This window comes from Cariama cristata, unplaced genomic scaffold (genome assembly GCF_000690535.1).
Source record: "Cariama cristata isolate BGI_N322 unplaced genomic scaffold, ASM69053v1 scaffold15954, whole genome shotgun sequence".
Taxonomy (NCBI): domain Eukaryota; kingdom Metazoa; phylum Chordata; class Aves; order Cariamiformes; family Cariamidae; genus Cariama; species Cariama cristata.
Genome location: NW_009613676.1, coordinates 73106 through 100815, shown reverse-complemented (window position 1 = coordinate 100815; position 27710 = coordinate 73106). Strand labels below are relative to the sequence as shown.

The 27710-nt window shown below is 34.8% G+C and overlaps 1 protein-coding gene across 1 annotated transcript; it reads left to right on the top strand.

Moving 5' to 3' along the window:
- Positions 1-27710, top strand: SLC35F5 (solute carrier family 35, member F5). The gene is made up of 16 exons (XM_009699122.1): positions 1-71; positions 2302-2379; positions 6254-6395; positions 7527-7670; positions 9367-9429; positions 10951-11032; positions 12356-12546; positions 14191-14272; positions 15074-15161; positions 15730-15794; positions 16168-16272; positions 16741-16900; positions 19560-19650; positions 25347-25501; positions 25978-26066; positions 27036-27710. The coding sequence occupies exons 3-15, from the start codon at positions 6261-6263 to the stop codon at positions 26057-26059; spliced, it is 1443 nt and encodes a 480-aa protein (XP_009697424.1). The 5' UTR covers positions 1-71; positions 2302-2379; positions 6254-6260; the 3' UTR covers positions 26060-26066; positions 27036-27710.

The window sequence follows — 27710 nt, the reverse complement described above, 5'->3', positions numbered from 1 at the left end:
AAGATCTTCATGTAACTGGCTGAAAAATGGTTCCGCAAGATGACAGCACCAACTCTAACACTGTTAAAATGGTAAATAAAATACAAAGAAAAAATACTTTAAAAGATCTTCATGCTATTTGCTGAAAATTATAATGATATTAAGAAGTGCTTTTTAAATGAATATTCCTTCAAATGTCAAATTTCAACTGGTATATTTAAAGTTACACCATGTGGAAAGCATATTTATTTCCTAATAATGGAAACAAAAGGCAAACACATGCTGAAGTTTCTACTGTATTTAGTGGAACAGAATATTGTATTTACTTTTAAACCATCATTTCTATTCAGCGTATATGTCTTCTGGTGGCTTAAATTTATCATAACTGTGCAATTGAGGAATTAAATGTTTTGTAAGGGTACATCCATGTTCTTAGAAGTGTCTTGTACAGTCCTCGTTTTAGGTGTCAGATGTTATATTAATATGCTAAACTTTTATCCTTATCCTGAAATAGGTTAATTATTGGTAATAAGCATTGAACAGAGTCCTGGGTGATCAGCTCCAGTCAGGGCTACAGCCCACAGCAGATTTTGCATGCTGATAGAGCGCAAGATATATGTCTTGCATAGTAACCGCATTTAGGTGCAAGTTCTGCACCTGGTTACTTCAGTATAGCTAATATGGATTAAGGAGGGACCGAAAGTAAGCAACTGAATAGTACCTTTCTTCTAGTGATATTTGGTTTAGTGTGCATGGAGGGAAGAATTTTTAAGCATCTATTTTGCTTTCTGTTTATTTTTGGTTTTGTTATATTCTGTTCTTTTGGGTGCATAAATTAGGCATGGACAAACTGTTCAAGCTTTGTATGGATAAAACTAATCTGGTTTAAGTCGTGGTTATCTGAGATACTGAACTTAATCTCTCATTAGGTTGGTAGCGTAAGAAAAATATAACCAGGAGCTACTGTTTGTATGTGAGGGCACTGAACTAAATAGATGTTCAGGATATGCCATGAGCATAGGCTTTGTGGTATAGAAGATGGATAACCACATGCCTGTGTCTTAAAACTACGTCTTCAATTTTTTTTAACCAGCTACAGTCATTTGGTAAACTGTGGTAAAGGGCTTGAACTTGCTGGATGCTAAGCAGTGTGTAAATCTTGATGAGTTCAGCCGGGGCTGAGTCATAGGCTGGTGTGGTCCATCTTTATAGTCTACCTCTTAATCTAATTTACAATAGGTGGAAAGCATCAGTTTAACTTCTGCCTCCTATTCACAGCTTATAAACTTTCCGTCATGCTTGACAGGTAATCAAAGGCAAAATTTAGGGTAAGCATTTAGTTTTGCCCTTACTGCAATCTCTGTTCTGTGCAGTAATTTGTGACTCATTAATATAGGGTATGACTGCTGTTGATACAGGTTATCCCTAAAACAGAGCTTAGCAAGGTTTCACATGAATAAGAAAAGAAAAAAATTCCAGCACTTGCAGGCCATAAAACTTACAGCTTTATTACTCTTGATTATCTGTTCCAGTTTTGTTGTGCCTTCTCTTGGAATGCCATATATTTACCAACATCTGGATTTGCAAATAGTTACAGATTAGATGGGCTTCCAATTGATCTAGTGTAACGTTTTTTTCCAAAATCCCTTATGTATAACGTTTCTTTTCCTATATAACAATTTTAAAGCTGATTTTATTGAATGTCTTTATAGGATCTGAGTTTAAAATTAAAAAGAAAAAAAGTTTTATGTAAGGTGGCTTTTTTGTTTGTTTCTTGGGGTTGTTTTTTTTTTTTTCTTTTTGATACAATAATAATACTGTATCAAATTAAGGAAAGATACTGGGCTTCCACAAGAAATAACACGGAGGTCTCGTCTCTCTCTTGATTATTTTAAGGCCAAAGAGCCTATATGCTCTTCCCCTACCTTCCTAATTCTACTATTTAAATTCTTTGCTTAGGAGTGTAGTCTTAAGAAATAGGACCTTTCTCTGCATAGCTTATACAATTAGAACTGAACATCACCATGTTCTTCCTTCTCATGTGAACCTCTTATATTCCATTAATAAGGAAGGGATCGTGTTCTTTGAAATATCAAAAATAGTAAATGATCCTGTCTTCTTGCAGTTCAGTGCTATCCTGCTAGCATTTTTGATGTGAACCGATTCTTAAGGTTCTATATCTGTATGTCCCCAACATTTAGGACTTGAGCCGCAGCAGATACTTGTGGAACTTGAAATTTTAGAAAATGTTTTGCAAAGATAAGTGCATAATATACACACATGATTTTTCAACCTTTGCTTTTTTTCTTTTTTTCTTTTTAGGAGGCTATCTTCACTTTGACATGATGTGTGAAGTTTGTTAGCATTTTTTGTTTGTTTTTTTTACAGTTATTGTGGAAGGTATGTATGAGAAAAGTAAATCTTCTTCTTTCTGTGTTCATTTTTATCAGAGCATATTGCTGTCAATGTAGACAAGCCAAATATAAATGTGTGGAATTATATTTCGTTACAAGTTCATGAATACTGGTACTTTGTCAATAAGTGGAATAATGTGTCTGTCTAAAACTCCTCAAAGTAGTAGTTTCTATCTGTCTTTGCATTCTGTGTGAAATTTTACAGGTTTTAATTCTGTCCGAAAACTTAAGTTTCAATAGGGTTCTGTTTTTCCGCTGAGTATTATAGGCATTTTTGTATTGCCACTTTGTAATTTTTTGGAGTCAGCTACTAGCTTGAAGGTGCATCATGCTCCGTGATGAAGACTTTGTAGTCACCCTCTCTTGTTAAGCTTTTTTTTCCTTGTTATGGAAGTACCAAGCAAAGGGCTATATTAGGCACACAGAAATGTTAAACAGGCACTTTGTAGTCAGATGAGAAAGTAATAGCTGCTATTACTGTAACATATAAAAAACCTTCAACTTAAAGACGTAAGTATAGGCTCTTTAATTAGAATTTTAAAATCTACTTATCATAGGTAGAAGAGAAATAGTGCAACCTTTACTTATATTCTGAGTAACTTCATATGTAACCTTTTATCTAAGAAGTACTAGATACTCTGTCATCCTTTACTTCCCTCCTGCTGAGGGGTTTTAAAGCAAGGGATTTGTACAAGCCTAATGTAGACAAGTTGAGTACAATATTAAGCAACTACAGAATGTGCACAATATCTGTGCGTGATCTCTAAGCACAGTGTATACATGCTATATGCTTTGAAGCAGTTTGTGGTGAGAATGAAAAAGCTAGGGATGTGAGCATCTGATGTAGAGATGCCAAATTGATCGGGCTACTGCGATTCCTTCCGTCTCCAGCTACCTCTGCCCCTCCTACCTGCAGCACATAACTGGTGGAAGGCTAGAGTGGTTTCTATTTCTGGTATTCCTTACCACTGTTCATGTGTCATGCTGTAGCCTGATGAGGAATGAGATTTCTTCCTTTTAGCTCCTTTGGAACTCTTTTATGCCCAGCTTCCATTTTTGCTGCATATTACGCAAACGCATGAGCAATTTGTAGGCTATATATAATATAAATTAATATAATGGCTTGTAGGCTATTAGTCATAATAAAATGGTGGCAAAGTTTGTAGAGTATAATATGTAGTATCTATTAGACCAATTCATAAAAACTGAAAAAACTCTTGTAAGCTTTCAAGCATGAAAACCTTTTTGTTAGCTTACTGTAGTTTAAGATAATATCCCTATTTATTCTTTCTTTGAGAACAAATGTTTTCTCCTTTATGCCGTATCAAATAAAAACTGCAATTCCTTGCTGGGTCTTTTATAACTTTGCCCCTCACTACTTGCAGACTTCTGCTTTCTTTTGTCAATCTCACCATTTTATCAGAAAAGCAGAATAATTATCCAGAACTGATGCCCACACATGGAATATATCAGCATAGATCTAGTGGTATAATTGTACTTCAGGAGCTCTGCCTATTGATTTTTCTTTGGAAAGAACCCCTTTGAGAAATAGAGGAAAAAGTGTCAAGATTTAAACATGTCAGAGACTACATTGCAGAGGAGAGGCATGAGTCAAAGGCAGGAAACAGTGTCATGATCTCAAACACACTTGTGCATATCTAGGCATTTGAATCATTAATCTGGGGAATAGGCTAGTCTGGAAAAAAGAAATGTAGCTTCCTCATTGAAGACATTGTGGCACTGTCTCTTTCATAAATTGTAAATAATGGAAAGACAGTAAGTGTTTGTATGTTGACACATGTGGAAAAAGCAAAGTGTAATTTAAATTCACCGTACTGTATTAGCAAAGCAGATCACCTCTATTTACTGGGAGAGTTGGCAACTGCTCCATAAGGGTGAATTAAATTTCAGTTCCTTGAGGAGTTCTCTCAAAGATAGTGAGTGTTTGAATTTATGATGGTAAATAGCAAGGTATGTTATGTAATCTGTAGCAAATAAACTCTTAATAAATGGGTTCTTAAAATATATACATAAAGAACTTAATGTTAATCATAGAACTACCATATACATATCTTACTGAGGTTCATTAGTGAGTATGTAAAAGATTCTAGTACAAGTAGACTGATGAATGAGACATCAATCTCTGTCACTTGTCTTTGAAGCTTTTTAATCATAAAATTGAAGGCTTTCCTAAATCTAGGTCTTCTAATGGGCAGTCAGAAAGCTGTATCACAAATCTGAATCCCCTTCTAGTAGCGTGAGTGGATATAAGAACACATGTAGGCGTGGTAAGCTCATGATTAGCACTCGTTTGGAATAGGTCCAGTGGATCTTGGAATTTTTTTGAGTTAAGGCACAAGCAACATTTTTAAAAGCTTGTTTGCCTTACCTTTCTTATTTTTTTGGAAGGTACTTTAGTAATCTCTTTAGTGTTTTCAGTAATGTTAATACTTACTTTTTGTGCAAGTTGTGCAAAGTCAAGCCCTCTAAAGTCACAATGTACCACTTTTTTGGCCAACTCAAACAACATCAGTTTTATTCTATTGTGTTTACTCTGTATGTTGGATAGAGCAGAAGTATTCTGTCAGCTGAAGGAAAAGGACAGAAAGTTGGTCATGATCTATTTACACACTGCTGTAGTGCTCATCTCATGCGTAAATGTTAATGTTGTAACTGCAAATGATTTTCTTCCTAGTATGAATTTTTGCAGCTCAAGCTGTATCTTCAGAATTTTCTGTTGAGCCGTACACTCTTACTCTCCCAGTATATAAAAGTAGTTGTCTATAAGCATTTAAACCCAGCTGTGCTTTTCTGATAATTCGCTAGAATTGCTTAAATTGACACCTTTCTATTACTACCTTGAACAAAGACTTATAGGAGCTGTGAGATGTGTATAAGAAAAGGAAAATAGGTTTGTATGTCTCAAAATCTGAATTTGTTTATGCTGTAATTTCTGGCAAGTCTGTATGACTTTTATACTGGATAAGAGCTTAAGGGTAGTTTACTGCTGTAGTTTTGATTTCTCAGAATATGAAGTGTTCTTAATGGATTATTCCAATGTGTAACATATCAGGGCACAGTCAAAATCATTATCAATGTTTTGTTTTGTTTTGGTTTTTTTTCAATAGGCAAAGTTTTCTGTTGCATATATTGTATGCTTACTCTTAGTTTGATATATTTTCACTGGAATTAGTGCATGTCTGTATTTCATAAATTACCAAATAGATATATAAATTTTTTGAGTTCAAGTGCATGTCTAATCTAATGTTGTAAGTTTACAATTAAATATTCTTTGAGGTTTTTTTTTTTCTTGAATCACTTTATGGTTTGAGGGATCATAATTTATATGAATGTGTTGCTCTGTCTTTGGAAATGTTTATTGAATGCTTAAATTTAAACATGTTTCTGACTACCTTTAGTAGAATTGTATTTGATATAACACATCAAACTAATTTCTACTATCAGCTTAGAGTATCTGAATTTACCAAAACGTAGCAGTTTCAAATCTTGTAGAATTTGTAGCATAGAAATTCTAAGAAGGCATTGTATGTTTTACCTACTTTTGCTTACTTCAGTGGTAGAACAGTTTATAAATTCTTGAAAAGCTGGGATTACTTTCTAATTGGCCCCTAATGTCTCTGAAAATCTCACACCAGATCTGTGAAAGATCTAGTTTTTAACAAACATGAGCATGTGGTTCCTGGCATATTGGGTCCATTTCATGTGTATGAAACGCTTGCCCCCACTGTTTGTTTGGGGACTGGGTTTTGGTTTAGTTTGATATTTTTATTTTATTTTATTTTTTTTTTGGTCATTGTTTGTCATCTTTTGGGTTTTATTCCTTTATCAATCTTGATTAGGTTACAAATGGTGTGGGTTTTTATCATGAATCGAATGAGCTCCCAGAGCAGTTCATCCACTCAGCGTAGGCGAATGGCTCTAGGAATTGTCATTCTTCTCCTCGTTGACGTGATATGGGTTGCCTCTTCAGAACTCACTTCTGTAAGTATTGTTCCATGCATTTTAAAAGGAAAATAAAAGCCTGTTTAAGAGAAAGGTGCAGCAGAAACATGGTCACTCAGTGACTATTCTAGTGTAATGTTTAACTGCCTTTTCAGTACAGGGAAGACTACGTCCTTTGGGTTAGTGAACTAACCTGCACCTGTGAAAAGTTACGAACAAGTAAGCTCAACTTGGTGACTGTTGCATTCAAGACAGAAGATGTTATTGATGACTTTAGAATTAAACAACATAAACTCCTAACTATGTACTGTAATTAAGGAGTTAATTGTGGTTATTGCCATATTGATTAAAATAATGCCCATGTGTTTCCTGCGAAGTAGTAAATGAGCTGTAACACTGCAGGCTAGGTGGTATGGTAGATTATAGTTCAGAACATCTAGAAGTCTGGGACCAAAGGGCTTGGGTCATGGAGTTTAAACCCTATAATTGCAGGCAAGTTTGTCATAATTTAGTCCGGGTATTCACCATCTTGAAACTGATCTGATATTTACTTCATGTTAAGTTTTAGGACGTAAAACAGAGCTTTAGCAATGGTAATCGAGGTTTTTAATAAATTCTTGTCAAATTCAGGTTTCTGAATTGTCATTAAGTTTTTATGTTCTATATCAGTTTTGAAACTAAGCATATAAAAATGTTTGTGCTTAACATGCAATTATATCAATTAAACATTTTTTCCAATGAGCTAGTGGAATCAGTATCGATACGGAAATGTTACTTAATCAAAGTAATCTTCTCTCATTTGTGATTACTATGCTATTGCTTATAAAAGTGGGCTTTCATTTAAAAAATAGTTGTATGTGAATGTATTTTCAGCCCTATTTGAGTTCAGTGGCTTGGTTGAAAACAAGTAATAAGTAACTTTTCTCTGGTGGCATTGTATCTTACAAAATGGCTCAGTGCCTTCTTGTTGACATTTAAGATAGCTTGGGAGAGGGTACCCTCAGAATAGGTAGGGCCACTTGTGTCTTTTCGTCATACGTGCCAAAACTTACAGCACTGTCATTTTGGGAACCAGACCATTCTGGACTGCATATTTAAACATGTTCATTCATTTTGTGAATTCTCACCTAATTGGTAATTTTGGATACCGCAATTATTTTCTTTCCACAGTATGTTTTTACAAAGTACAACAAACCTTTTTTCAGTACATTTGCAAAAACATCCATGTTTGTTCTATACCTCTTGGGATTTATTGTTTGGAAACCATGGAGGCAACAGTGTACTCGTGGGTTTCGTGGAAGGCATGCAGCTTTTGTAAGTATTTTAACGCTGTAAATATTTTGATATTCGTTGAAGTTTGTACAGGAAAAAAAAATAGGGACTAGAGAAAAGCAAAGTTTACGTATTTGTGAAACTGCTTTCAGAAAAGCAATTATAAACTGAATCACAGTACAGGAAGACACAACAATCGTAATAGTAGTTTTGTGAGAGGAAGAAAAGAATGGAAAAAAGCGATATGAAATGTGTTGGGAATCATAAGAAATGCTCTACTGGGCCAGACCATTGGCCCATCTAGCCTGGTATTTTATCTTGGACAGTTGCAGAGGATAATTCTTCTTAGGAAGAACTTAGAAGCCTCACCACTGTTGGCTGTTGGTTTTCTTTTACTTCCCCAGCATCTGTAACCAATGGAATCAGTATTTGAACTTTGTTAATTTTTATTACTTTTTGTTTCTGGCAGAACTATGAACTGTTTGCTAAGAGGTTTTGAGGTTTTTAAAGGTATATTTAGGAAAGGCAGTAGAATTAAATTTTTCATGTTGTTAATACTGTATTTTTATAGCCTTTGTGCATGAGTGACTTCTGTTGCTCATTCTGGAACTAGGTATAATTTGTGCTAGAGTCTAAAATTGTCATATTAGAGAAATACATACTTTTTTCCTAAGGAACTTAATAGATGCTGGGAAGAGCGCTTGTTGTGTTTCAGAATGCTGAACAGCAGGACTCGGGAAGCAGTAGAGCATTTGGCCTGATATTAATCTTGCACTAAAATAACAGAAAATGTGATCCGAGAACATGCTGTTAATCAGCATGTCTTTATAGATAATAGCTTGTATGAAAGGAACTGCCTTCAGTTCTTCTGGATATATTAGACTTCACTGATTGTTACACCTACAACTGTCACTTACTTCAATTTAAGTATGTTACATGACATTAACCCAAATTATTTTTATTTAAAAAAAAAAAAGCCACAAAGAACAAAACCCCAAAACCCAAACCTTTTGTTTAAAAAAGAATAATCTTGTGTTATTTTGAACATTTAGAGTTTGCTGGTATCTTGAAATAATTTTTGCTAGATCGCCCTTTGATCCCAAGTCTCTGTGCATAGTATGGCATGTGTTAGACTTGATGCTGTTTAGGATCTTCATAAGATAGTTGGGAAATAAAGAGAATTTGCAAGATTCTTTACTGGCAGAAATGACAAATAAGTATGATGAAAGTGCTGAAAGATGATTAGTTGTACAGAGCAATTATACTGACCAAATTTATTAATCTGAGCAGATGAGTAGAATAAGAGGCTCGTGCCTAGAGTGAATTGTAGTGGTTATACTGAGCAACTGAGGCTCAGAGTTCCAGGTTTTTATGCAAAGGAACTTTGCCTCAATAAAATGAAGAAACAAGAGGCTTGTTGTTAATATGTGCACAATAACTTAGTGAAGCATGTCTTGCTAAAACTGAACTTCACAGATACTGGCATTCTGACAGACTGATCCTGCATTGATACCTGGGTAGTTGAATTCAATGGGGTTCTCCAAGAGGTATGAGCAATTAATGAAATTATTTACTGAATTTGTAAGCCCCTTTGTTTATTAGGGAGGAGGGCTCGAAGGAGAGAGAGAATTTTGATAATGGATGATGGAAAAATGCATTCAAGAACTTAGTCTCAAAAAAATTCAGTTATTAATAACTCTGCCTTGATAGATTATTAAATTTACGTTTCTGTAATTAGTTTGCAGATGGTGAAGGTTATTTTGCTGCTTGTACAACAGATAATACTGTAAACAGTTCTCTGGTAAGTGCCTTAATTTGTGAAGGTCAATGCTTTGTAGTAACATGACGCCATTATCCTGACTTACTGTATTTAAAATATGTCGCTCTTAAATGTAATAGTTTTTGGCAAAGGAGATTGGTAATTTATATGTTACTAAAGTCCTGCAAATAATGGCATTGCTTATTATGAGAAATACATATTCTCAGCTCAATAAAACACTTACTTGAATGTTTCTGTAGTAGTTTGTGACAGAAATGTTTATGTCATACAAAGGAAACCTTTACATATTCAGATCAGTAGCTGCCAAAGCAAATGTAGAGAGCTAGTGGTAAAGCCAAACAGTTTTCAAGACTAAAATCCACAACGGAATCATTCAGTTAGCTGAGTATCTTGTATACTGTGATCCTGCATTGCATTTTGAAAGAGAAATGGACTGCCGCCTTCCTTCCAGTGGATGGAGTGAATACTGTTTTACTGAATCAAATGTCAGTACTGGTATTCTGCTGATAAACTGCATTGCTAGATGGCATTTTTGTGGTGATTTTCATCATCCCTAAATGACGGTTTGTTATGCCTCTGTTGATCACAGATTGCTGCTTAATCTGCATACCTAAATCAGAGGCCACATGCAGAAATTTATCCAAAACACAGAACTTCTGAAGTTTGTACCATCTCTGTAATAGAGTAGGGGGAAGCAATTGAATGTTGACAAACTACCATATGGGTATTTTTATACTGAATAGGGAGGTGAAGAGAAATTTTTCAGAAGTATTTGTCATTTAATTTTTTTCCCCCCAACTTTATTTATCTACATTTAAGAATAAAATCTTCTTAGTCCGCTCAATTCATTAAAAGCATCTGACTCTAGAAGCAGGGTTCATTGTTAACCTTGGACAATTTTGCATTAATTTAAACATCCACAAAAATTCTGGTCCTAAACAAGGAACCTAATGAAAAAGCAACTGCCAGATCTTTTTCATTACTTCATTCTTACAGTTTATTAATTTAGTTTAAACAAGCAGCTTAAAACTTGTTTTGTTAGCGGAAGTATTTTAAACAATTAAAACTTCTAAGTGCCTTATGTATTGAGTTCCTGTCCCAAAGTTTTTTGACTTTTAGTTCCTGAACTTTTAGAGTCGTGGGAGGAAAGCAAGTATGTATTCATTTTTGTATATGTATTCTGTATGTTTCTAGTTTATCGTTTGGACAGGAGCTATAGATCTAATGAAAAGTCTGTGATTTTGATGAGTTATCTCTTAATTTTAAATCAATAGGTTTGAATTTTCTGAGGATGAGTTTTGTGTTCATGAGGATGTACACAAAAGTGCAGTTATTTTTAGGTACTGCATTTACCAATATGTTTAAAATAAAATATATATTGTGTATGAACATTTTTGACAAGCCTATCCACTGTGTGCAAAATCACTTTGTTAAATTTGGTTCTCTTAATATTCACCAAGCTTTTCTTTAGTTTTCTGATTTGCTGCTTATAATTTAAATATCCTGCTTAACTATGTTTTTACTTATACTGATTCATTTCAGAGTGAACCTTTATATGTTCCTGTAAAGTTTCATGATTTGCCAACTGAAAAAAATGGCAGTAATAATACTGATGCAGAGAAAAGTGAGTAAAGACTTTCGGAATGCTGAAATGCTAGTTCTTTGGTGAAGCAATTACTTTCCTCTTTGTTGGTATAACTACTGTCATATTGCAGGACTTGCCTCCCTCTCCCCCCTTTCTTTTTTTCTTCCTTAAATCTTTTATTGCATGAATTGCAGTCTCATATATTTACTTTCAGGTAGAGAAAACATAGGCCTGTCGTTCAGTTTACCTTTCTTGGTCACTACAGATCCAGCCTATGTTTATCTCAAGGGACCAACTGGGTTCAGTACTTGTGATTCTTTCCTTCTGGGCTTGTATGACCAGCAGCAGTGAGTCAGCCTCTGGAAAAACAAGCTATTGTCCTTTTTAGAGCAGGAGCAAAGCAGTCAAAGTAAGAATTTTAAGAGTCTATGTGCATTCTGATTTTATTTAAGCCTCACTATCTTGTGATAGTAGCTGAAACAGGCCTAAGTGCCCCAGATCATTATAGAAAAGTTGGCTGTCAAAGAATCCAGTTACTTGATCCTCAGCAAAAGAGCCCCTGCTTATAAAAGGGAAAGTCTGTTTGTTAATTTTTAGATGACACATGTTGAGAACCACTTTGGTAGGTTCTGCTGTGCTGTGCTAATATGCATCAGTCACTTCAGAGTTGTTAGAGGTGTAACTTTTCCCTTGACTTTTTTTTAGGAAATTAGGTACTGTTTCATATTGAATCAGGCTAATATTTATATGTAGGCTGTAATGTTTTCTTTTCATTGGAAACTACTGATGCTTATAATACCCTTAGAAATAAGATCTGATCCGGGTTTGCAAGATTAGTTAGAGGATGGATTTCAAATGAGCAAGTGACCTTATGATCTCTGCTAAACTTTGAGGTCCGTTGGACACTCTCATCCTCTGAACAAAACACTGTCCTTTCAGTTAGGTATAGTTGTGTGTAGTTTTTGGCTGTTTGATGATTAAACAATTAAGGAAAATCTTGTATGTCATATTTATCAATACAGAATAATTCTAACCTAAAAATTTATTGTTACCTCCTGTGGATTTTTTTGACAGGGAGGAGGAGGGATGGTGCTTTTCAGTGAGGTTGTTGTGGGTGGACTACTATACTGATTGAAAACTGTAGTTGTGCTTTGCCTTATTAGTGGCTTATCAAATAGCAAAATAGTATAAAGGCATGTCTTCTATTTGGATAAAAACTTGTTATTTGTGAAGTATTGTAATCAATGCTGTATTAGAACATCGTAGTTTTATTTACATATTGTGTTGGCTTGAAAAGTTTAACGATAATATGCAGCTTTTAAAAAAAAATTTTTTTTTCTTTTCTTCTTTTTCCTTCTTAAGCTCCCAAAAAGCCTCGTGTAAGGTTCAGTAATATTATGGAGATTCGACAACTCCCATCAAGCCATGCGTTGGAAGCAAAGTTGTCTCGCATGTCATATCCAACGGTTAAAGAGCAGGACTCAATATTAAAAACTGTAGGAAAACTCACTGCAACTCAAGTAGCAAAAATTAGCTTTTTCTTTTGCTTTGTGGTATGTGCTTTGTTCTTTTGGAAAGTATAGATGTGATTAAAACTTGTATAATAATAGTGAAACAGTATTGAGATGACTTGTATTCTTTATGCCTCCTTTTATAAATATACTATAAGAAGTAACACTTTCCTCATGTGCTGAACATGAAGTTGCAACTTCTTAGAGGGATGGTGACAAACAGAGATCCTGGGTGTGTAGTTAACTGTAAGGTCAGCTGTAAGGTCGGCCATGCTTTTTGCCATGTTGTCTGGTGCTGGATATGTTTGGTACAGCAAAATCTGGGATTACATGTATAGAGGCTGTTAATAGGTGCAGTGAGACTGCATGAAATGGGTAAATGTCACTATGGCTTCTTTCTGGGCCACAGAAAGAGTACCATCTTATGCCTCACTGTGGCATTGTGCCCTCCAGCAGTATCAGGAAAAGATAGTTAATTGTCCTTCAGCTCCATTGAGGGCTGCAAGATTTATTTAGGAATCTGTTAGTTGCTGCTGTTTCTGCATCGTGCCTCAGTTCTAGGGGGAGACAGAGATAACAGTGGCATGATTTTTGAGAGACGGTAAAAATGTAGAGAGCAGATCAGTGATAGCTTTTCCAGAAGTAGCTTCACTGATACTGCCAAATGGGTTATATGTAATGTGGACCCACCACAGCTTTTCCTCAGGAAGCATTGCTCTTTAATTATTATTATTACTATTCTTATTAATAGTATTAATATTAGTACTGTTGATGCATGGACCAGAAAATGATGATGTAATTTTCTATGTGTGTACATAAAGAATGTGCACACAGGAGCAAGAGAATAATAAGCCACTCATTAGTGATTTTGGATGGATGAAATATCTTTTTTTAAAAAATGATTTAAAATACTGTGTGTCTGAGTATATTTCTGTATATATACACATGCAGATTCTCTAGGGTAGAGTCCTCATGTTCAAAACAAATCCTATTTATGCTATTCATGGATGCTGCTACTACTGGCATGTACATGTATTTCTTCTTGGACTGTATAAATATTTCTACCTGAGACTTCAGAGAATGGTAACTTTCCTGAGGATGTATCTGAGATCTCATTAATGAGATCTCAGTCAAGAAATTATAAAATAATTGCCATTTTCTTCCTTTATGGAGGAATTAAGACATGAATCCTTCCAAACTATTTTTCAATTATTGAGTGTAAGTGATGCTTGGTTTTTTAGGGTGGAGTTTGTGTGCCAGTTTTAAGTACTCTAAAAACACCTCATTAGGCTGACTGATGTCCCATGTATCTTTGAAATTTCTTTGCCGCTCTTGTGCAGTTATCATCTTGAAGCACTTGCAAAACAAGTTAAAAGTACCTTTAGTTACTATAGAATAGCTATTATAATGTAATTTTAATTATTCAATGATTTTTAAGTTCTGAAGTGTGTTATTTCATTATTAAATGTAGCTGAATGTGGTTGGTTTGGGGCAGTTCTAATTTTGTCTTTGTCTTTTAATAGAAGTTAGAAATCTATTTGAGGTAAAGTCCTGTTCTGATTTTATTTTTGGATAAACAGTTGTTTGGGTTTTTTTTTTCTTTAGGTAGGATTTTATTGCACTGAGAAACTTAAGCTCTCTTGTTGCTATCCATATAATGGCAAAATTATTTTTCTTTTCCACCAGTGGTTCTTGGCAAATTTTTCTTACCAAGAAGCTCTGTCAGATACCCAAGTTACCATAGTTAACATCTTATCATCAACCTCTGGTAAGTTTTACTTACACCATCAGATGTGCATTATAAGGCTGTTTATAACATAAAAATCTTTTTGGTTACAATGGACTTGTATAATGATTTCCCTGTGGTTTGGGGGGAATAGTAAGGCTTAAAGCCATTGAATATGTGCATTTAAAAATTTCATTATATAATTGCAGAGGTTTAGGGCTATCTCCACTGTTTCCCTGCTTTTTGCTTTGCAAGTTCATGTGTGTACTTCTGTGGTTATGTCTGTGTATTGAAGAGATATATTGGGAATATAATAGGTTTGAAGGAAAGGTGGTATAAGTTTTTATTGAAATAGATGCAATTCAGAGTAAAGCCTTCTTGCTAATTGCTGGTTTTTTAAAAAATGATTTTTCAGGGTAAAGAACTTAAACCACCTAAATATTATGCATGTCACTTGCTTTACAGGTTTTGTGCAAGGCTTTAATATGAGCTTTAAATTATTTAAATTATATGACAGTCCATGTTTTGAGGAGTAACTTTTGTTGTTTTATAAAATCATTAAAAGCACAATTATGTGATTTTTTTTTTTCATTGACTTTTCAGGCTTATTGCAATTTATTTTGTTAGTATGGCTAACCTTTCTCAAAGTTGAGTATGTATTTGCTCATCTGAGGATTCACTTCAGAAGGTGTTAGTTTCATAATAGTTCTGATTAAAAATAGGGATGCTAAGATCAAGTAGTTAAAACAAGTATGTGAAATATAAAGAAGAAAATGTCTGTGCAGTTTTCCGAACAAACTAGTAGTAAAACTTGATTCTATAAACTCTTCATTTCTCTTGCAGGGCTTTTTACTTTAATTTTAGCTGCAGTCTTTCCCAGTAACAGTGGAGATAGGTTTACCCTGTCCAAATTACTAGCTGTTATTTTAAGGTAAGATAATGGATGGAACATTTGGTCAAAAACTCCCCGATACAGTGAGAGGACAACTATACCTACTATATCTATGGTGTCTGTGACAATATATGATACGCTTCACTTTTTAAAAAACCCTTGTTTCACAGATACATTGAACAAGTGAATTAAGTCTTTTTAAATACTTCAGATCATGAACAATTACTAAATCTCGTGCTCCTGTAGGAAATTAGATTAATCAGGTTTCTATTGGAAATACATGAACTTGTTGTTGTTTAATTATGGTTTCTTTATTTTTGTGTAGATGGGAAAAAGGAAGAGGCTTGACAGTCAGTGTTGTTACCCTGTTTCATTAAATGCCTGATGCATTGTTTAGGGAAGTTAAAAGTAGGGGGGGGTTGTTTATTTGTTTTTGGCTTAGGATCAGGCCTTAGAGAACTCCTGTTTGCTTTTCCAAAAGTAAGTTTTGATATCTAAAAATACCTAAAGATAGAACTGTATTTTTATATTTTTTTCCCCCTTTTTTCCTGTCTTTGTAAAAAAAGTTCTTGGGTTTAAATAGCATTTTGCATTTCTTTTTTGCTAGCATTGGTGGTGTGGTACTTGTTAACCTTTCTGGATCTGAGAAATCTGCTGGAAAAGATACAATAGGTATTTACTTTTTTTTTTTTTAAAAATCCTATAATGTGCAGTAATGAGTACCGTCTTTTGACAATACTTTGTAGGTCATATAGGAAGCTATATATTTCTTACTCGTGTAACATTTCACAATCTGTCTTTTTGGATTTTAGAAAATCCTCTGAAACTGGACATTTATTTTTTCCCCCTATGTATATAGCTTAATTGGGAAAGTACATTTTTGAGCTTTCTGCGTTTTTCCACTCTTTTCATGTAGTAATGGATTCTGTAATAAACAATTTATCTCTGACAAGTTTTACAATAGGTATATGTTTAGGAGAGTTGATCCTAGTGTGCATAACATGTTTGGCATATCTTAAGAGAGTGGTTTTTTTCATCTTTACAGGTTCCCTTTGGTCTCTTGTAGGAGCAATGCTGTATGCTGTGTACATAGTAATGATAAAAAGGAAAGTAGATAGAGAAGATAAACTTGACATACCAATGTTCTTTGGTAAGACTAAAAATGACTTTATTGAAAGTTTTAATTCAGTGTGTAATTAAATTGTTTGCTTTCAGGCACTGAACTGTGCATGAGTGGTAAAGGGGCTCAGAAAATCCAAGGAAGTAGAGAAAGCCTGTTGTTCCCCTGGTTATGAGTACTTTAGAGACTGGTTGTGTGACTTGTTTCTTGATTATAGTCTTAACAATGAAAGATAATGCTACCTGTAGGAATGCAGACAGCCCCTTTAACTCAATGGAAATTTTTTTTTTTTAATGTCAAACCTGTAAACATCTGATGTAATTATTATTTGTGAATTTCAGGTAAAATTTCTTATATTCCTTTCCTTTGAAGATTTAAAATATTGCTTTGTTGCTGCTTTTATGTATGCATGTTGTCAAAATAGCAGAGTTTAGCTGAGATTTCAATTATGTTGAAGGATATTTATTGTGATTTACTTAATACTGTTTTTGCACTCAGGTTTTGTAGGGCTGTTTAATCTGTTGCTGCTGTGGCCAGGGTTTTTCCTGCTTCACTATACTGGGTTTGAAGCATTTGAGTTTCCCAATAAGCTGATATGGATGTGCATTGTCATTAATGGCCTTATCGGAACAGTTCTGTCAGAGTTCCTCTGGCTGTGGTACGTACTACATGCTTTGTATATATTTCACATATATTGTCTTGACATCTTGGCATTTGAGAACACAGTTAAATTGTCTGAGTAGTGTTTTTGCCTTTTGGTTTTTGTTTTGTGTTTTTTTTTTTTTTTTTCTGTCCATATATGCAGTTTCAGTTAGAGGATGTCATCCGTCATGTCACATCGTCTCATTTAAGAGCAACAGCTAACTTTAAAAAGCAGGTGATATGGTCTTGTAGTATTTATTAAGATACTGTGTGCTTAGCTCATTCTAGAATTAACGTTTCGAGCTGAAAAGACTTTGTGGTACAGAGTTGCAGTAGTAATAGGAGAGCATGAATTTCTGTTGTAACAGTTCTTCAGTTGCCAAGGCCTTGTGCATGTTCGAGATATATGAGTCAGAATCCAGTACTCTGTAGCTGACATACTTGTTTAAATCTTTAAAGACTTAATGAGCTAAATCTCATCAGCATGCATGAAGATATGGCAGTCCCTAAATTAGTCTAGCTTTTGTTTAGTAATTTAATTATATGATAGTCTGAATAGGTCAGCAACAGAGGATTGAACATGGGACTTCTAGATTAATGGCTCAAAAGCTGTAGCAGGCTTAAAACTTTGTGTAGCTGTTAGAAGGATGGTGTTATTAGAGAGCTGTTTGGTAAGTCAGAGTTCCCAGCTTGAGAGAATTCAGGGAGTCTGAGTTTCTTGTGGGCCAGCATTAGGTTAAAACAAGGGTGTAACAGAAGATTCTACAGGTTGAAAAGTCCTGTTTTATTCTGGAAACACTGAGGAAGAGTTTCCAAAAAGAGACATACTTCCAGTGCTGTACAGTTGCTCAATGAATGATGTCCATTTCAGTGGTGCATTTTGAATTGGTGTGGCAGTTTGTGAGCTTTTGCCTGAGAACCCGTGGCGTTCAGGTGCTCAACTCTGTCGTAGAGAGACTGGAAATCCGCATGGGCTAGCTAGTCTGAAATGGAGACATCTGTAATCCTAGGATCCTAAGTTCTGCAACAATACTACAACAAAAGATCTAGGTGGAGTTCCATGAAAACTTTTTGTGTGTGTGAGGGGGGGTTGTGTTGTGTTTTCATTGGATTCTGTACTGTTTATTCATTTATGGTGTTCTGGTGGTCAGGTTGGTTCTAATTCAGAAGTAGTCAGTGCAGAGATACAGAAGTATTCTCTTATGGTATAGAAGGAGATACAGAATATTGGGGAGAAAGTTTGGAAAAGTGCAGACTATCTAAAATGCTTTGTTTCCTTTCTGTTTCTACGTCATCTGTGTACATTTTTCTTTGTTTTAAAGACACAGAACAATGCAAAGTGATTACAAATATGCAAACTTGTCATTTTTGCTTGGCTAAAATTCAGTCTTAGGGGAGGACCTAATGGCTTGGTTGGGGAGTACTCTTCTAGTTTAATTAGAGAAATACATGCGTGAAATCATGTTCTAGAAAATGTTTTCCAAATGTGTGTTCAAATCTTTGTGTTTAAAAGGTGTTAGCAAACTTCTGTGAGGTGAATTAAAATAGCATTTTCTTCAGTGAATCACCTTTCATGAATCTAGTCTGAGTGATGCTGCATCTGTTGTAATTTTATAGTTACCAGAATAAAGATTGAGTAGGTAAAAAACAAATTTCAGAATTCTAACAAAAATTGCAACTACAAGATTTTTCCTTCTTTAAAATTAGTTATGTGCAGAACTGACTGCGGTTCCACAAGAAAGCATAGCTGGTACTGTTTTCAGTACTTGCCAAGAATGAGAATTGCCTTTATCTTAATAAATAAATAAATTCTGGATGCCCTTGAAATAAGAGGTTGACTCCGTAGTGGGCATTATTGATTTGAATTGGGCAGATACCCCTTTGTATTTATTTTCTTTGTATGGTAGAATAGGCAATTTCATAGAGGAGCATTTGCTAACAAGCCTTACTATGCTTGATATCTTTTGACTTGGTTGAGCATAAAGTGGGAATTGCAGTTCTTTGTATGTCGTTTTGTTATTCTGTCATTTAAATAAATTGTAATGGCTTTTTGTGAGTCAGTGGTTTAGAGAAGTCTAATGACTTTGTTCCTAGTTGGGAAATATGGTGACACCACTTGTAGAATACAGAGAGGTCTTACTGAGACTCCGAAGAATGTTTTCAAGAGTGTATTTTAGAGAGAGATTTAAAAAGCACTGTTAATTTAATTTAATAAAGTCTGTCAATTTAAGAATTTTGTAAAAATACTTTTCTTTTTGGGTAGGATTTCTAGACATCAGTAACATTTCTCTTTTAATTAAACAGACTGAGGCAAAACAGATTTAATCGCTATAAGCTGGTATTAATCTATTTCAAAATTGAAATAAAATGTAGATTTTTCTAGGTGAAGTCACTACATGTGAAGTAGTGAACTTTCCATCATCTCAAAAGGTTTGTATAGGAATTAAATCTCACTCCAGAAAACACCATCTAGTTATAAATCTGTAAAACTGCATAGAATTCTTGACAGACTGTGGGTATCTCAATTTTTGATTATTAAAACAAACAATGACTAACAGTTAAACTTGATCAAATGTCTTCTGCAGTTTGATGTATTACTTCAGTTGTCTTTTAACTTTTTAAATAAGACCTCATTATTATTATTATTATTATGACTATTACTTCTTATCTTTTAGGGGCTGCTTTCTTACCTCATCACTGATAGGCACACTTGCGCTAAGCCTTACAATACCTCTGTCCATAATTGCTGACATGTGCATGCAAAAGGTAACGTACTACTTTGTTCTGAGCATTATCAACAGAATTTCTTTGAATTAAATGGCAGTGTTATTTTTAGCAATGTATCCAATGAACAGTATTTACTTCTGTCGTTTGTTAATAGTTGTGGAACTGCCTTGTAATTAATACTCTTGATATTAACACTTACAGTAATTTTGCACTTGCAAGTGTGCATTTGCATACTTAAACATATTTGATTAAGATGCAGCTTGTATGAAAAGTACTCAAAGTCATCAGCAATGGCTAGCCAAATGCTTTACCTTGAACAGGCACTTTTCAGAATTAAAGAACAACTGCAAGTACAGCACAACTGAAATTAATACCTTTACAATTACAGAGTTGTTATGGACTGCCTATCTTGAAAATACTCAATTAGTGACAAAACCAAAACCCCACAGGTTTACCAAAGGAATGTAGCAGCTACAGGGCTTAATTGCACATTATTAGATTCATGTTGACATTAGGCTTCCATTCAACTGTCCTCCACTAAGTTAGTCTAGTTTCACTGGTATTGAGGTAATAGCTGTGGAAAAACCTTGCACGTAAAGAAAGAGAAGAATTTGATAATATGAGTTTAGAATAGAAACTATATGAAGTTACTTCATATTACTCTTCAAGCTGCAGAGATACTTTTCATGTTGGTGGGGGTAGAATTCTCAGTTTTAAATATTTGATTATGTATGAACTTCAACTCTAACTTTGAATATTTGAATTTAATATTTAATCAGTGGCAAGGAATATCAAATTCTTAATATCATGTGAATGATTATTTAGCATATACTGCAAGCATGCAATTATTGGTTTTTTTACTATTGTTGGGGGTTTTTTCCCCGCTTTAAATCAAGGTCACGTAACTGTTTCTGTTTCCTGAAGGCAGGATCACTTGTTTCTGATTTTCATTTTGGGGTTTAAATAATCTCTACTGCTAAAAATTTAATTTGAAAGTTAAACCACCTGTTTAACTCTTTGAAATAGCTTTCAAGCTGATTTTGTGATGCATCTGTTTTTAAAGCAAGCTTGATTTTTCTTACAGTGATAATGCCCTTCTTTTTTGGCAGGGCATCCCCGCATAGTCCATTATCACCATGCCTTTTGACACCTCTCAGTGTAGACACAGGTGTATTTATCACTTGGCTAAATTGTAAGCATTCCCATCACATGCTTGTGTGCATTTTGACCATTGGTGACACCTGTCTTTCATTTATGTTGAATTTGTATATAGTCATGTGGTATGGAGAGGCTGCAGAAGTTTTTTAGAAAGCAGGGAGTAAAATTATGTGCCAGGTAATGTGTTTTCCGGGCTGAAAGTAGTGAACTAGTCAGCATTTGAGCACCTTGGCCTAAATACAGTTTGTTACAGAAATACCAGAAGTTCTTTACTGAGATAATAGGTCTTTATGTGAATTAGGAAGAGGTTTAGTCATGTAATAGTTTAGCTGAAAATTGTATCAATTAAAATGGGTAAAACTGACCAAACTTAGAATTAACTGTACAATACTACTTCTGAAATTTTGAATAGCCTGGTGGTCTTGCTCTGCCAGCTGCTGCTTGTTTATGCTGCTTTGATGTTCTTTTGAGTCTTGTAGGAAATGCAGTAATGCTTAGTTTGTAAGCTCTGTGCAAACAGAAATGCAAAAGTATGAGAAGAGAAAAATTCTGACTATGCCTGGAACATAGGTTAAATTGAGCATTCTCTGAATAATGGCTTCCCTGAAGCAAGTGGGGTTTGTGCATTATCTGTGGTGGTTCCATTTATGACTTGTTTTCAGTCCTTACCTTTGAGGGTTTTTTTTGAAGCTTGTAATTGTTTGTACGAGGCTGACTTATGTACAAGGAATTAGTCAAGTCTTGAACTTAGAATGTTTCCTGCCAAAAAGAAGCTTTGCTGCTCAGTGTTTTCACAAGCAAAGTGTAAATTCTAATGAGAACCTTTGACTTCTGAAATTTTTCTAGCAAGCCTGTAAAAATGGGGAGAAAAACCCCACAACTTTTATTGCACTTTTACTTAATGTCAATGTGGATTTTGGAAAATAAATCAGAAAAATAAAAGTATAAAAATAAAAAATGTGAAGTTAAATTGGAAAATAAAAGGAGAGTCGGACCTTGAATAAATACTTGTGTAATGAATATGTGAGATACAGTATGTTTCATATTAGTATTAGCTGAATATTCCAACATGGAAATACAGCAAAACCTTGCAGTGATTCCAAAAATAATAAAGCATTTGTCAGTAAGATAACTGTACTTATGTTGCTGTTAATGTATCTGCAGTATACACTTGGGACATAAATTGTAAGAGGGAAGTAAATAACTAATGATAGCTATTAAGGAAACAAGGAAAAAAAAATCTGTAGACTTCTCCCCCAAAAATTCACTGTAGTGAGGTGGAATTAGGTTTATATGTGAGCTAATGCTAGTAGAAAAAACCCAAAAATTTTGTATGTGTATATGTGTGCATCAATACATATCTTATATACGTGTGTGTGCAAATACATTTTTAGAGTTGTGTGTATATATATATAGATACAAGTATCAATACATGAGAAGCTTAGGTTGTCTTCTGAAGTGATTCATCTGAAGTTTCTTCAGGAATACACTGAAAAATGGAATATGCTTTTCTAATTCTCAGTAAACAACTCAATCTCTAGGCTATTTAATCTGAGTAAACACAGAGTCCAGATCTTTTAAAATTAATTTATTCTTCATGTACTCATGCAATATAGAGGCATTTGAAATAGCAGAAACATCTTTAAGTCCCTGTTGGATGACTTTCAGTTGATGTTGGCAACACAAGGGCAAGTTACATTTTTAACTCATTTTTATAGTTTATCACTGTTAGAGTTGCTCCAATTTTTGTGTATTTGTTATTTATAAGCAAAGAAAAAAGCCTCACACTTGTAGCTAACTCAGTCTAATTTCATGTACACCTTATTTGCTCTTTTCATATTTCTTATCTTAAATCTTCACCTTTCTGTGTTGTCTTAGTTTATGTGCCGGCAACATTTTTCATTATCTGAACCTTTGTGCCTCTTCCATTTCATCCACCATTCTTTTCATTTGCCACCATTGGTTTCTTCTGGAGTTCATGGTCCATGTACTTGCTACCTTCTGTTCCTTCTAGTTTTTCTTTCTCTGTTTGTAAAGGCTGCTTTGTCTTCCTCTGGGCAAATACAAAGCCTGACTGTTTTTAGGCAGCTGGCCCTCAGGTGATGCCTCTTACATCTTGCCGTATTGTCCTGGTTTAACCCCAGCCAGCAACTAAGCACCACACAGCCCCTCACTCACTCCTCCCTGCCACCCCCCCAGTGGGTTGGGGAGGAGAATTAAAAAAAAAAAAGTAAAACTCATGGATTGAGATAAGAACAGTTTAATAACTAAAGTAAAATAAAATAGAATACCAACAACAACAGTAATAATACTAATGAAAAGTACTATAACCAAAAAAAGAAGAATCCAAGAAAAGACAAATGATGCATGATGCATGATGCAGTTGCTCACCATGTGCTGACGAATGCCTGAGCAGTGATCTGCGCCTCCTGGCCAGCTCCCCCCAGTTTATATATTGGGCTTGGCATTCTGTGGTACAGAATATCCCTTTGGCTAATTCGAATCAGCTGTCCTGGCTGTGCTCCCTCCCAGCTTCTTGTGCACCTGCTTGCTGGCAGAGCATAGGAAACTGAAAAGTCCTTGACTTAAGATAAATGCTACTTAGCAACAACTAAAACACCATTGTGTTATCAACACTATTCTCACACTAAGTTCAAAACACACTGTACCAGCTACTAAACAGAAAATTAACTCTATCCCAGCCAAAACCAGGACACATATGCAGGAGAGTAATCAGGGAGGGGTTAGGGGTTCATTCTCTTATTTTTTGTTCCTTTTCCAATTCATATATGCATTCTGGATTACTGTTGTTCTTCCTTCTTCCCCTGGCTGTTATGTACTTACTGTCCCAGTTTCTACTTTCCTGTCTATTTGGTGCTTTTAGCTTGTGGCTGCTGCTTGTATGTTTGAGGGTATGTAAACTCTTACCACCTTCTAATACTGAACAGTCCAGCATGAGGTCATTGGGGAGCCATTAAGACTTGTCTTTGACAAGAGAGTAAATTTCCTACTGTATCTTCTCTTGCTATTGGAGGTAAATATCTCTGGTTTTTTTTTTTTTAAAAAAAAAAAAGAAATTGCTAGTATTAGAAGCACAAATGAGTGACCATAATTAAAGGCAAACTCCTGTAGACTTTGAGGTTTGCAAGTATGTCTCTGTCATAAAAACATCAAAATATCCAAAGCCAAGCGTTATGCTCACTGAAGTGTCAGGTGTCCAAGTTAGGCTGATAAAAATTCAAACTTCCAATTTCAAGCGTACCAGTTAGTGCTTCTGGCCAGCCTTGCCTTGATACCACATTTCAGTTTTCTTAAGAGGAACCTACATAAGAGTGCCACTGGCATGGCTAATAATATACAGGTTAAAATATGAATATATGCAGTCTTTATATGACCCTCAAATGCTATGGTAATTATACAATATGCATAATTACTAACTTTCTGGGTATTTATTATTCTGCAATAATCTGACCTAAATTTGAAACCTAAGAAATTACAACCAAATTTTTAACAACTATTTAAATACTACTTTTGGTAACTTATGTGTTTATGAATTTCCATTAGAAATCAGTAAGGATAACGTAAGACTCTAACAATTGCAGTTTATTAGATTTTTGAGAGTGAACATCAGTGCTAGGTATCAAAACTGTACCTTTTTTCCTCCAAAGTTGAAGACTTTGGAAATTTTCTCCACACGGGGGAGCCATGCTCATGGCTCATTGCTCTGTGAGCATTAAAGGCCTTTCAGAGACTCGTGGTTGTTCTTCCACCCTTGATTTAGAATCATAGAATGATTTGGTTGGAAGGGACCTTAAAGCCCATCCAGTTCCAACCCCCCCTGCCATGGGCAGGGACACCTTCCACCAGACTGGGTTGCTCAAAGCCCCATCCAACCTGGCCTTGAACACTTACAGGGATGGGGCATCCGCAACTTCTCTGGGCAACCTGTGCCACTGCCTCACCACCCTCAAACCTCTATTTTTAAGTTTTAAAAAGTCTCAAATGATCACTTCTGCATGTAGTAGTAGATAGATACAAGTAGTAGTATAGATACAAGTAGAATTTAGTTTAAGTTGGGCAAATAATGTGCCCTGCCTTTTAAATGAAAAAGAATTATGGTAAATTTCCAGTACTATAGTCTTGCTATGTGCATTGATTTCAGCAGTTACCATTCAGTGGCAGTATATTCATAGTGAATAAACAGGTGCACAGATCTTTCAGGTGAGATCTCTTATTCAGAATTTTTGAAGTGTCTAAGGGACTTTCTCATTGGTACCAGTCAGACAACTAAAATCTAAAAATGAAACTATTTGGAAACAGCAGTCTTCATCCACACCAAAGCGCAAACCCTATGTTCCATTATAAAGAACAGATCAGTGAAGAAAGGCTATTAATTTATTAGAAGTAGCAGTGGCTATAGGAATTGTACCAAATAACAAAAATGTTTGTAACATTTCACCCAATTTAAAAGAACTGAAACTGCTTCTCAAACTTAAAATAATAATTATTCCAAATACACAATATGCCAAACTTTTTTTTTAACTTTTGAGTGAATGATGTTTGTGTTTTAATTCTAGGTGCAGTTTTCCTGGTTATTTTTTGCAGGGGCAGTACCTGTATTTTTTTCCTTTTTCATTGCAACTCTCTTATGTCATTATAACAACTGGGATCCGGTGATGGTAGGAATCAGAAGAATTTTTGCCTTTATTTGTAGAAAACATCGAATTCAGAGGTAGGGCAGTCACAAAGTATAATCCTGTCTCTTCTTTAGCCTTTCCACTATCCTATACTCTTTTATAAGCCACAGTACTCATACTGTGTCTTCATCTAATTTTATATTCAAGTGTATTCAGGTGTATTAATTTCTTAATTGCAGTAGCTGTCAGTCCATTTATTAGCCTATGTAATGCTCAGAAAATGGAAAGATGTGAAGTCTGTTTACCTTCTTTTAAAAGAAGTTTCCTAGTGGCTGTCACAGTTTTATTTTTTTTCCCTTAATGCCTCTATGTACCTCTGGGTACAGCTGTACCCAGGATATGCAGTGAACATTGTGCAAACTTCAGTATACTTTATGAAGTTAAGGGGTCTTTGTGTGTTTTTAATGGCTGCAATTTAAACAACTAGCATACTTAGTACTTATGTTGGCTTCATAACAACAAATTTAATAATACTGTATAACTTTACATAACTAAATCTGTTTCTTTTAAGAATGCCAGAAGAAAGTGAGCAGTGTGAAAGTCTCATTCCTATGCATAGTGTTTCACAAGATGGAGACGGTTGCTGTTCATAGACAAAAGGTATGTCTAATAAACTTCAAACAATAGAGAGAAAGGCAAGGATTGGTTTTCATGATGGCATTTGTGTTACCTAAGCACACATTTTTACAGAGTGTACAGTTAATCTTGTTCTGTATTGATGGATAGAGTTTCGAAGGGTATCTTCAAAATTATTATTATTCATTACCAAGCATTATCCTCACCTTGATACAGTTCTTGGTCAATGGTTTTGAAATGTAAAGTAGTTTTTTTTTTACTTAAGAGTATTACAACATTCATCAAAAATTGGACATGAGTTGATAAACCAGAAGAGGCATACAACTCTTGGTGTGGATGATGTGTGTGGAAGAAATCTGAAGTAATTATTTCACTCTTTTTAATGCTGCTGAGGTCTCAGTTTGGACTACTGCAGTTCATGAAAAACATAGACTGTTTAAGGAAGTTTAGAGGACGTCACCAGACTTTATCATTCTCAGTATAGAAAATGGAAAGGAGTCCTTGTGTTTGTGGTTGACAAGAATCAAGTTGTTAAACTGCGTTAAATATTTTGGGAAAATATTTCTCATGATGAGGATGGGGAAAGTAGACTAGAATAGCTAGGGAGTTTGCAAAATACCCCTCTCTATGAAGAGGTTGTGCAAACCTTTAACAGGAACATTAAATGGTTTGTTGATACTGTCTTGGAGCATAATAGACATAGTTTAGGACTTTCTTAGCCCTGTGCTTCAGGGCTTTAGTTGGAAATAACGCATACAGAATTACATGATGAGAAGTATATTTTTATTTTCCAATGTTGCTTCAATCTAATAACAAAATAAAAAATATTCTAACCAAAACAGTAATTGTGACACCCTAAGCTTAAGACACACAAGTTATTTCCTTTATTAGTAAGATGGAAACAAATACATATGTTGATTCCTTTTTTGTAATCTTTAATTATGTAGCCCTGATAATTTTATTTTGGTTTTGTTTTTGTTTTTTTCTTCTTAGTCTAAAAATGGAATGATGCCCAGCGAAGACAATCTTCTGGAAAAGTCCCTAAGGAATCATGTTTCAGTGCCTATTCCGAATTTGTAGTAAAAATGAGAAGTTTCAGTTCTTTTGAAACTCTAAACTTTTCCTCTTTCTTGCTTTCATCTGGTTTTATAAATGAACAAATCTACTACATGCCTATCACCATAGGGAGTCTTAGTCCATCTGAGCAAACAACCTGCCTTATAACACTGAGCTGGTGAAGTTACTTGACAAAATCAAGAAAACAAATGCTGTTAAGTGATTTCTTTCTTTTTTTTTTTAACTCACAATTTTGTTAAATGCTGGACAATATTATTTTTAAAAAATACCTTCAAATGAGTTATGTAAATAAGTTTGCAGATCATCAAGTATTACAGGCTTTCAGATGAAAAGCTAAATAGATACGTTACCTGCAGTAGGTACAAATTAACTTTTTTATGTTGTATAAACTATTTGCATATTAATAGAAGAACATAGAAAAATAATTTATTAAGTGCATTCTTGTAATTATTGAGGCAGGATCTTTGTACGGTCCTGGAACACTACATATATATTGTCTTATGCCATTTTGAGAAGCCTTGTAACGGCAATGGGTGCTGATGTTTAAAAATCTTTCGTTACCTAACAATCTGGAATGTAAAATTTTAGTGA